General features: G+C 56.0%; 1 protein-coding gene across 1 annotated transcript; it reads left to right on the top strand.

Annotated features, from left to right (window-relative positions):
* Window positions 1-132: 132 nt before the first annotated feature.
* On the top strand, window positions 133-1,177 carry FAM229A (family with sequence similarity 229 member A). The gene is made up of 3 exons (XM_057704043.1): window positions 133-503; window positions 585-731; window positions 915-1,177. Exons 1-3 carry the CDS (start codon window positions 361-363, stop codon window positions 1,015-1,017), a joined length of 393 nt encoding a protein of 130 aa, XP_057560026.1. The 5' UTR covers window positions 133-360; the 3' UTR covers window positions 1,018-1,177.
* The last annotated feature ends 9,982 nt before the right edge of the window (window positions 1,178-11,159 follow it).

The following is an 11,159-nucleotide window of genomic DNA, read 5'->3' as shown; positions in this document are numbered from 1 at the left end:
AAAACTCCGGCCTAATTGTGATGTAAATGCTATGTGACCCTTGGCCAAAATGGGCAAAGCCCCTACCTGCCCTCACCACCACCACCAAACCCAGCACCGGTTAAGTCACCGCTGCGCCCCGCCCCTGCGCCTGACGGTGAGTCGCAGCCCCGCCTGCGGGGGGCGCTCCGGACGTCTGCGTGCCGCCCAGGATGCCGGGCCGCCCTCCGTGGACACCGCCTCCGGCTCCCCGATCTGCGCGACCCATGGCAAGAGCCCTCCAGCTCGCGGCGCGCGCCGCGCTAAGTGGCAGAGCGGCGCGGGGTTCCCCGGCGGGGGGAACGGGTTCTGTGAGGTCAGCGCGCGGCGGCCCGGGTCACAATGCAGCCCTCCCCCTCGACACCCGGGCCCGGACGCGCCGCAGACACCTGCCCGGCTCCGCCAGGACCGGAGCGTCCTCCCGCGGCCAGCGGTCGGGCAGCTGCTTCCAGCCTGGGACCGGCCTCGGCCTCGGCCTCCGGCAGGTGAGCGACGGCCCGCGGGGCGGGCGCGGGGAGGGGGCGCCCAGAGGCCCGGGAGCGGCCTGACCGCCACTCCCCGCGCAGAGCGCCCCGGGACCCGGACATGAGCGCCCAGGAGCCCCCGCAGGGTCGGAGATTCCCCATTGAGGCCGGAGACTCCCCTGGCCTTGCCGCCGCCCCCGAGTCCCAGGACAGCCCGGAGCCGGTAGCTACGGAGCACAACCCGGTCAGGTGAGGCCGCCGCCCCTCCCCGCCGCCCCGGCCCGGCCCACTTTCGGTCCCCAGACCGCCCCACGTCAGGTCCCGCATCCACGCCCGAAACTCGCGGACCCCAAGTGCACTCCCCGATGCCTCCCCTACAGGAGGGGCCGGCCCCCGCCTCAGCGCCCCCCGTCGCGCCCCGCTTTTCCCCAGGCCGCTTCGACGCTGCCCCGGCTGCCACTGCTTGACGCTGCTGCACGTGCCCATCGACGTCTACCTGGCCATGGGCGGCAGCCCCCGGGCCCGCGCCACCTGAGTGCGCCTGCGCACGGCAGCTCCGCGGGAGCCGGGCGGGGACGAGGCCCGCCGCGGGCCACCACGCCGAGGTCGCGCGCGCCGAACACGAGACAATGATGCACATTTTAAAATAAAAGAATGATGCACGTTTTAATAAACCACAGCATAAACTGTTCTTTCCACTCCGGGCTGGCCGTGTATGTCTGTCCCGTCGGATCAGGCCCGCCGGCTGCTCTGCCACATTCCCTTCTGCTATCAGCCTCCTCCCTTGGCCCCGCCTCAGGGGCCCGCCCTTCCGTGTCCGCTCTCTTCTGGGCACCCAGCCCTTCCCCCATTTCTTGCTGGTCATGACCCCTTCCAGGGCCGCTTTTCTGCTCGGGTTCTGCCTTCATCCTTCTCCCCAACACTCTCCCTGGTTCTCCAGTAAAATTAGCATTATTGTGCTGGACTCCGGGGGCCCAGAGAAGCTTGGGACTGGAGGGAGTGGACAGAGAACTTAGAATAACGAGAATGGCCACCGACACCAGTCCCATATAATTCTCCCAAGATGGAGTTTGGTTTTGCCACCTACGGCTTTGTGACCCTGGGCGCTTCTGGCTGTGTTGAAGAGGTCAGGGGCTGTCCCTTCCAACTTGAGCCTTGGTTTCTCCTAGGACTGGTGGGGCCAGAAAAAGATTGGGGAAGAAGTCATTTGAAAAACCTTGATTTCTTATTCTTTTTTACAGGTGAGGGAACTGAGCCTTAAGCGACTTGCCTGGGGTCCCCCATATGACAGATGATGCTAGTGCACTCCCCAGCATCCTCAGACTTGAGGTGGCAAAATTCATGAGTAGGAGGGGCCCATGGGGCTTCCTAGGTGGTTCAGTGGTTAAGAATCCGCCTGCCAATGCAGAGGACACGGGTTCGAACCCTGCTCCAGGAAGATCCCACATGCCGTGGAGCAACTAAGCCCGTGCACCACAGCTATTGAGCCTGTGCTTTAAAAGAGCCCGTGAGCCACAACTATTGAGCCCATGGGCTGCAACTACTGAAGCCCATGTGCCTAGAGCCCATATTCCGCAACAAGAGAAGTCACGACACTGAGGAGGCGCGCACCACAACAAAGAGTAGCCCCCACTCACCGCAACTAAAAGAAAGCCGCACACAGCAAAAAAGACCCAACACAGCCAATAAAATAAATTAATAAATTAATTAATAAAAAGGAGGGGCCCATGACAGGAAAGCTGCCCAGAAGCTGGATGAGTATTTCCCACTTTCCAATTTTGCTTTAATGAACTTGTAATATTTTAATACTGGAAAAAATATGTAACCCCAAGGTCAGGTTCAGTCTCCTGTCCCCTAAAATTTAAGTACAATTGACTCAACACCCCTCCCCTAATCCTGTGGAGTAGAAGGCTAAGCCTCCCAGAGCACTTCAGATCCCATGGTCACCAGAAAGGGCCACCCTTTTCGACTTCCACAACTTCTCTCCCAGGCAGTCCCAAATGTAGGAGGCTTATTGAAAGAAGAGAGGATGTTTGTCAAAAAGGGTCTACTTGGACTTTAGACTTGACCATTCAGTGCCCTGGTCCTTTAACATCCTGACTCTTAAAAGCCCCTTCATGCCTTTCTCTCCCCTTCACCAGGATAATCCCTGGCTTCAGGCCATAGTGCGGCTTCTCTTGCCTTCACTCCTCTCCCCCTTCACCCTTACCTCCTGGAGACAGCCCCACCCCCACCTCAGGACTCTCTGTTCTTCTAGTAAGTGAAGTAATCCAGCTGTTTCAGTCCCCACCAAACTCCATGCAGGTCCTACTCCGCTTAACAACCCATTCTGCGGCTCTGCAGAAAAAGGGCCTCCCTGTCTGTAAACAGTACTCACCCTCCTTAGGAGACCCTTGTAATTTCTTTTTATTGATAGTTGATTTTTTTTCTTATTTATTTATTTGGCTGCGTTGGGTCTTGGTTGCTGCACGTGGGCTTTCTCTAGTTGCAGTGAGCAGGGGCTACTCTTCATTGCAGTACATGCGCTTCTCATTGCGGTGCCTTCTCATTGCAGAGCATGGGCTCTAGGCAAGCAGGCTTCAGTACTTGTGGCACTCAGGCTCAGTAGTTGTGGCTCTCAGGCTCGAGAGCACAGAGTTAGTAGTTGTGGCGCACGGGGTTAGTTGCTCTTCAGCGTGTGGGATCTTCCTGCACCAGGGCTCGAACCCATGTTCCCTGCATTGGCAGGCTTATTCTTAACCACTGCACCACCAGGGAAGTCCCGACCCTTGTAATTTTAGAAAAAAAACTATTGGCCTCTGTACTGATGAGTTCTTTCCATTGCAAGCAACTGATATTAGCTTAAGCAAAAAAGGAATTGATTGTTTCAAGTGTCTGGGAAGGATATAAGTTAGTGATTACAAGAAGAACTATAGGAACCAGGGCATCCATTGGGCTGGAATCAAGGATTCAGCACCACCAGGACTGTTGCTTTGTTCTTCTCATTCCTGATTATCTCCTTTGGGCAGGGAACATGGCAACATGGCTGCATCAGCTTAGAAATCCCAGGAAGGGGGAATTCCCTGGCGGTCCAGTGGTTAGGGCTCCGTGCTCCCAACGCAGGGGGCCCCGGTTCGATCCCTGGTCAGGGAACTAGACCCCGGATGCATGCCACAAGAGTCCGCATGCAATAACTAAGAAGTCCACATCTAGGGACTTCCCTGTGTCGCAGTGGTTAGGAATCCGCCTGCCAATGCAGGGGACACGGGTTCAATCCCTGGGCCGGAAAGATCCCACATGCCGTGGAGCAACTAAGCCCATGCACCACAACTACTGAGCCTGCGCTCTAGACCCCAAGAGCAACAACTATTGGGCCCACGTGCCGCAACTACTGAAGCCCATGCACCTAGAGCCCATGCTCTGCAACAAGCACACCTCAAAAGGAATAGCCCCCGCTCGCCACAACTACAGAAAGCCCACGTGCAGCAATGAAGACCCAATGCAGCCAAAACTTTAAAAAAATAAAAAATAAATATAAATAAATAATAAATAATTTTTTAAAAAAGAAGCCCACATGCCACAACTGAAAGATCCCATATGCCGCAACTAAGACCTGGCACAACCTAAATAAATAAATATTTAAATAAAAAAAAAATCCCAGGAAGGGAGAGCTGCTTTCTCCCAGTCTCAGGATTCCTATTCCTGGACAGGCCAGTGATTGGTCCTTCTTAAATCACATGCACATTCCTTGGGCCAATTACCACTGTCAGGGAGATGGGAGACTAAAATTGGCCAGGCTGAGCCACAGATAAGGCTACCCTTGATTGACAGCATCACCAGAAAATAATGGGTAATGACGAAGAAAAACATTCCAGGAGCTTATGTGAAGATCAAGTACCCCTGGGAGGAAAAGAAGCCTGTAAAAAAAAGACTAGAGAGTGGAAGGGGCCAGGGTAACAACTCACTTTCACAGCAGTGAGGAGCCTTGGGAAGTATGACCAGGAGTTTCGTGTGACTGGGTTCTCCTTCAGGCTTTGTCCCTGCCTCAGTCAATACAGGTCTACCAGCCAGGCCTGTGCAGGACACTGGGGACTCAGCGATGAACCTGACAGACATGGGCCTTGCTTGACGCTCATGGAACTCATGTGGCCTAGCAATGACCCGCTGGGAGGCAGATCCCTTCCCTTTGGGCCTATTTCCTCACACGTTTTTTTTTTTTTTTTTCCTCACTCGTTTTAAAAAAAAAATAAAGCACCAGCTGATCTCTCTGGGCCAGCCCAAAAATGCTGAATCCTTCCCATTCCTCCTTTCTCTCTTATCTCCCTCACTTCCTTTCTCCGATCTTCTCAATCCTCCTTTCCTTTAAAGAAGATTTACTGCCAAGGAGTGGCCTAGTGGTTAGGATTCCAGGCTTTCACTGCTGTGGCCCGGGTTCAGTCCCTGGTGGGAGAACAGAGATCCCACACGCCATGCAGCGTGGCCAAAAAAGAAAAAAGAAAAACAAATCATAAAAAGCTTTACTGCCACCTCCCATATGTTTGGTTAGTGAGGGATGCAAAGAATACAGACAAACACCTTGCCAATGGGCCAGATCCTGGGGCTACATAGCTCTAGAAAGGCCACGAGCAAGGGGATAGGGCATTCCAGGTGGAAGGAACACGTGGAGAAAGGCCTGGAGGCAGGAAAGTGGAGGACAAGTTCAGCGAACTCAGTTCAATCAACTTTCATCAACACCTACCTGGGCCACACAAGGTGCTGAGAACACAGGCCTTTATCTGACAGATCCCTTGCCCTTGCAGAGCTCAGAATTCAAGGGACCCAGGACTGAGTTAACAGAAGAGAAGCTGGATCAGGGAGGCCTTGTGTTTGAACTTTGTTCTGTAGGTAACAGGGAGAATGACAGGCTCCAACTTGGGTCACTTTACTCTATTTTTCTTCTCCTTTTCCATCATGTTCTCTATTGCTTCTTCCTTTTTCCCCCCTGGAAAAGTCACTAGCCTAAACTCTAGTCCTAGATTTGAGTCCTGATTGCCATTTACTAGCTGTGCAACCTTGGGCTAGTTACTTAGCCTCTCTGAATCTCTATTTCCAAATCTGTAAAATGGGGCTAATGACACCTAGTGGAAGCTTTTGGGAAAGCCACGCACGTACAGCACCAGGCAGGAATGTTGGGCATGACTAGCACTGAGCAAGAGAGGCTGCTGCTGCTCTTACCTTTGGCTTCAAGGGGCAGCAGAGAGCCAGCCAGCCATGTCCCCAGGGGCTGGGTGATGCCCAGCCTTGGAGAGGGCTGGGGAATCTCTCTTGCCTCCCTCTGCCAAGTTCCTAGCAGTCCTGCTCAGGAGCTGAGGAACTTGGGGGCGGGGATTTCCAGGGGAATCCCCAGGTGGGAAAGGCAGACCTGCTTCCCTCACCCTAGAGGGTGAAGCCTTCCCCAGACTCCAAAGCAAGACCCCCACATCCCAGCCTCATTCTCAGCCTGAGGAACGGGTAGGGCCCAGGGAAAAGAGCATACTCAAATCACTGCCTTCCCTGACTTCTCTCACAGACACCTTATTAGCCAGCCCCTCCCTAAGGGACCCTCTTTTAGAAGGAGGGGGCGAAGTACAGATGGACCCCCCCCAGGTTACCGTGGAGATGGCAGGGAAAGGGTTGCTGTATCTCCATGGCAACAATTGACGTCAGCACTACCCTTTTCCGTCACTTGATATGGGGGGGGGGGGGGCAGCCACCCCAACCACAAGCAAATCCCCCACAAAGCCTCCTCCCTTTACTGAGCCAATCAACCAAGGGGTCGACAGGCTTAATATAGCACACGAGTTAAAAGTACAGACTCTGATGTCAGTCAAACCTTGGTTCAAATCCTCTTTCTGCATCCTTTTAGCTGTTTGAATTTTGAGCAAGTCCCTTAACCCTGGAAGTCTAGTATGTACAACGGGGAATAGTAAGCTACTTGCCTTGGAGGGTTACTGTGAGGGTTACAGGGGGTCATGCAGGTAATGGGCATTGGGCCAGCTCGTGGGACGTGCACACTGACGTTAGTGACTCTCTAGAGTCCTGGGGACCTGTCAGGGCATTGCCGCTTCTCAGATACAAACTTACAGCTCCTAAAAGGCCCCCAGAACTCCTAAGGACTGGGCCTCGAGTTTGAGCATCTCAGAATTGGGGGGGGTGGGGGGTGGGTCTCAGGGTGAAGCCAGAGACAGTGGAATTTCCAGACTCTGAGGAAACTCCGATGCCACTTGCCCTGAAACCCCATCACATCCGGACCCTGACCCAACTTCCCCTTCCTCCTTCCCTCTGCCTCCTCCCTAGGCCTTCTTAGCAGCCATCTAACTCTTGGGACTCCATCTGCTCTGCTAGGAAAAAGCATGGATGAGGGCCGTGGGAAGATATCAGGCAACCTGACACCAGGTAGATCAGTGGGTTGGACCCCACAGGGATAAGGGTGTCCCAGCTCCTACTGGCCTCTCCCCACCCGCCCTTGGGGTGAGGAAACTGGAGTCATTCTCACTCTCTCTCTCTTCTCCAACCCTCAGTTCAGGTGTCCACAGTCTGTTCTGCTCCAATTCCACTGCACTGCCCTGAATCAGACCCACATTGCTACTCATCTGGGTTCCTCCAGCAGCCCCCTAACAGGTCTTCTGCTTCCTTCCCTGCTTGATTCCTCCAGCCCAGGATTATTCTGTAAAGACCACCACCCAGCCATGTAATTCTCCTATTTAAATCTCATCAATGGCTTCTTCACATCACTTGTCCAGTCATGTGGACACGCCTGAGTTCTTCACAAAACCTTCTTCCCACCTTTCAGCACACTGTTCCTTCTGCCTGGAATAGCCTCCTCCCATCCCCCTTAGCCCTCAGATCGCCACTAATCGTCACTCCTCAAAGAAGTCTCCTCTGACCACCTGTCCTTGCCCTCCCACAGCACCTGCTTGTCCCACTGCGTACTCATCTTTCCCTCAATCCCTGTTGAACGCCTGTTTACCCGATTACACCATGGGCTCACGGGGGGCAGGGCCTGTGTCATGTTCATCCTGACGTCCCAGGGCCTAGAATGGAAGGGCTCAGGAGTTGGTAGAATGTCTGCAGATTAGACTGGCTAGTGAATGACTGCTTGATCCGTCCACAGAGGAGAGGCTGAATGCTGTGAGAAGTTGGAATAGCAGAGCCAGCTGGGGGATCTGGAATGGCTTCCCTAAGGAACTGACACTGGAAATGAGATGAGAAGCAGTTAGCCAGCCAAGGACATGGCGGTGGGAAATATCCTGGCCCTGGGACTGGTCTGTGCCGCAAGTGAGCATGGTGCTGAAGACACAGTGAAGAGGGACACATTCATTTTTTTTCGTTTTTGTTTTTTTAATTTTATTTATTTTTGACTGCATTGGGTCTTCATTGCAGTGTGCGGGCTTCTCATTGCGGTGGCTTCTAGTGTTGAGGAGCACGGGCTCTAGGCGCACGGGCTTCAGTAGTTGTGGCGCATGGGCTCAGTAGTTGTGGCTCACGGACTCTAGAGTGCAGGCTTAGTAATTGTGGTGCATGGACTTTGTTGCTCTGTGGCATGTGGGGTCTTCCTGGACCAGGGATCGAACCCGTGTCCCCTACATTGGCAGGCAGATTCTTATCCACTGCGCCAGGGAAGTCCCCACATTCATGATTTGAGAAGACAACCCTGGCTGCTCTGTGAGAACAGACCACGTAAGAGATAGCAGCAGCAGAGAGATCATTCAGGGGGCTGCTGCAGCCTCCAGGTGAAAGGTGATGGGGCCTTGGACCAGGTGTTAGCAGTGGAGATGGAGAGAGGCAATTGGATTTTAGACATATCCCGGACAGGACAGGATTTCGTAACTGCTTGCATATGAAAAGGGAGAGTCAGGGAAGACTCTAAAACCAAGACCAGATTTCCAGTTCAGGCAATGGAGAAAACGGCCAAGCTGGGGAACGTGGGAGGAAGGGTAGGTGTGGGGCATGTTTGCTGTAAGGTGGAACATCCAGGGGAGGAGGCTTGGAGACAGGTATTGGGCAGGGAAGGGAGGCCTGGGCTGAAAGAGAGAAGTGAGTCTCTGACACAGGTGGACACCAAAGGCAAGGTAATCAGTGAGATTCCCTGGTACAGATTGTAGAAGGCCCAAGAACACTCATGATTAGGCAGTGAGTGAAGGATGAGAAATTTGCCATGTGGGCGGCAACCAGTAAGATAGAAAAAAAAAAAAAAAAAAAAAGAGTGTCCAGAAAAACAAGGGCACAAAAGTATTTCAAATAGGAGGGAGTGTTTGTGTCAATGTCCGCCACTGCTAAGGGGTCAGGTCAGATAAAGACTCATGAGCATCCCTTGGATTGGTGACCTTGAGGAGCTGTTCCTGTGGAATGGTGGGGAGGAAGCCAGACTGCAGGGGTTGGATGAGGAAGTGGAAACAACGTGTGTACACAACTCTTTCAAGAATGTTGGCTCTGAAGGGGAGCTGGGGAAGGACCTGGGGTTGAAGGAGGGCTTTCTTCTTTTTCAAAGATAGAAAAGACTAGAGCCTGTTTGTTTGCTGCTGGGAAGGAGCCATCAGGGAGGGAGAGGTTGGAGGTAGGGAAAAGAGGAAGGGATGAGAGGAGGGAAATTCCCCAAGGAGGGAAAGGAGGAGGTGAAATCCCCAAATATGACCACACAATTGGGGGGTCAAGTCAGAGCCTGTACAGGGCTCTGGGGGCTCAGAACAGCTGCCCCACTCTACCCAGCAGCCAGTGTGAGTCACTGGGGGGGAAATAGCCCAAACAGGCAGTGTGAGAAAGGGAGCGAGGCCAGCATGCTCCTCAGGGTCCCCAGAAGGTGGGGGAGCAGGGCCCAGCCTGGGCTCTGAGCCCTTAGACCCCTGCTCCCAGCAGGACAACGGCACAGAGAGGTGGTCTCACCCTTTGTAAGGGCAGGTAGGGTAGTAGGAAGCCTGGGGTTTGCTACTGGCTTTTCTCTGCCCCTCTCTGAACCTGTTTTCCTTTTCTGCAAAAAATGTGGGTTAGGGCTTTTAACTTTCTTTTGGCGGGGGGGGGGGGGGGGGGGGGGGCGGGGGAGGTGCTGGGGGAAGTGTCAGGGACCCTTTCTAGATTCCTTCCAGAAATATGCAGTTTAGAGCATCCTGAAGCCCCCACAGACTCATTCCTGGCTTCCAGATACGAACTCCTGAACAAGAGTTGGCTGAGAAGCCTTCTGCCTCTGAAATTTGAGTGCCCTGGAGCAAGGGAAAGTCTCTTATAAAGGCCACGGGGGCAGTGGTGGGAGGCTCTTAAGCCCGGGAGCAGCAAGGCCTTTTGAGGTGTGGTTTCTTCCTGAGCACACCATCAGGGGTGTGTAAGCAGAAGCTGGAGGCCCCTGGGTGAACTAAGGAAGGGTTTATCCAAAGGGCAGCGGACCTTCCTATCCTGAGCCCCTTCTTGCTGCCTCTGCCTGTCCTCGCCTTTCTGTCCTTGATCCTGGGGGAGGAGCATCTCGGGGGATCCACTGGTGACCAACCCCCTCCCACTGAAGCGGCTGGTGAAGACAGACCCCGGACTAGACCAGACCCCCGCCAGAGGGGATGGCGCTGCCCCACCCCCCTCTGCCAGCTGACGCCTCCTGCTAAAAACAGCGGGGGCCCGGGGGCTATGGGCTTTCAGGCCTCCCCCTTCACGTCCCAGCAAGTATTAAAGAGGCCGAAGCCGGGCCAGGCGGACGGGACACTCTGCTCTTCCCCGAGACCGCCCACTTCGTGGTGAACTCTCTTCTGTCCCGCTGAGGAGGCCCGGGGGAGGGTGCCGGCGGGAGGAAGGGCCCCGCTCTGGCAGCTGGGGGAGGAGGAGCCCAGGTCCTTGGGAAGGCCCTGGGGGGGGCCTCCAAGCCCCCTCCCCGCCCCGCCCCTCTACACGGGCCAGGAGTAACCCCGACCCTCGCCCCGCCCGCCGCGTCTGATCCGAGGCGGCCGCCTGCTTCCGTGCGTGGTGCCTCCCGGGGCGACCGCTGCCGCGTCTCCCCCGCAGGCGCCCCCGGGCCGCGCCCCCGCACCGCCTGGACCAGGTGTTGTGTTTCTGGGGCTGCCGCGGCCCTGCCTTGCTGGCGCCCGCAGCCCGCCGCAGCCTGGACGACCACTGGCTGAGCCCGCAGCCCGCTGGCCGGCGCACAACCCGCCGCCGCCGGGTGCCACCGGACTGGAGGACGTGTCCTCGGCGCGCAGGCCCGGCTGCTACGGCGCGCGCCCGTGCCTCGGGTGAGCGCGCGGGGCGGGGCTGGGGTCCTGGGAGGTAGGGGCGGGGCCTCCGGCAGGGGCGGGGCCTGTGGGGAGGGCGGGCCTCCAGGCCCGAGGGCTGGTCAGGGGTTGGAGAGGCTGGGCTTGACTGCCCGGGAGCGGGAGAAGGGGGCAGGACTGGGTGGGGAGGGCGGGGCCTGAAGCGGCTGACCACCGAGGGAAGGGACGAGGCGAGGTGGGCGTAGACCCACAGGGAGCGGGGAGCCTTGCCCCCGTCCTCTCGGCCCAATTTTCCCTCCCTCCAGGTGGAAGCGCCGGTGGCAGAATATTAACTACCAGTATCTGGGCAAGAGGAAGAGACATCTCGTTCACCTGCGCCCGTGAGAGCCGGTGAGGGGCGGGGCCAGAAGAGGCCGCGACCTCGGAGGGGCGGGCCTAGGGGCGGGGCCTAACGGAGGTTGGGGTGGCGAAGGGTGCTGCCAGGCACGAGGTC

Source organism: Hippopotamus amphibius, chromosome 1, assembly GCF_030028045.1.
Source record: "Hippopotamus amphibius kiboko isolate mHipAmp2 chromosome 1, mHipAmp2.hap2, whole genome shotgun sequence".
NCBI lineage: Eukaryota > Metazoa > Chordata > Mammalia > Artiodactyla > Hippopotamidae > Hippopotamus > Hippopotamus amphibius.
The sequence above is the reverse complement of the archived record's forward strand: the minus strand, read 5'-3'. Positions and strand labels throughout refer to the sequence as shown.

What these genes read in the sequence shown, in the direction of transcription:
- FAM229A (XM_057704043.1), top strand. Translation starts at nt 361, where the DNA reads ATGCAGCCCTCCCCCTCGACACCCGGGCCCGGACGCGCCGCAGACACC. An exon ending in TCGGCCTCGGCCTCCGGCAG is followed by an intron (nt 504 to 584) that starts GTGAGCGACGGC and finishes CTCCCCGCGCAG; the next exon opens with AGCGCCCCGGGACCCGGACA. An exon ending in ACGGAGCACAACCCGGTCAG is followed by an intron (nt 732 to 914) that starts GTGAGGCCGCCG and finishes GCTTTTCCCCAG; the next exon opens with GCCGCTTCGACGCTGCCCCG.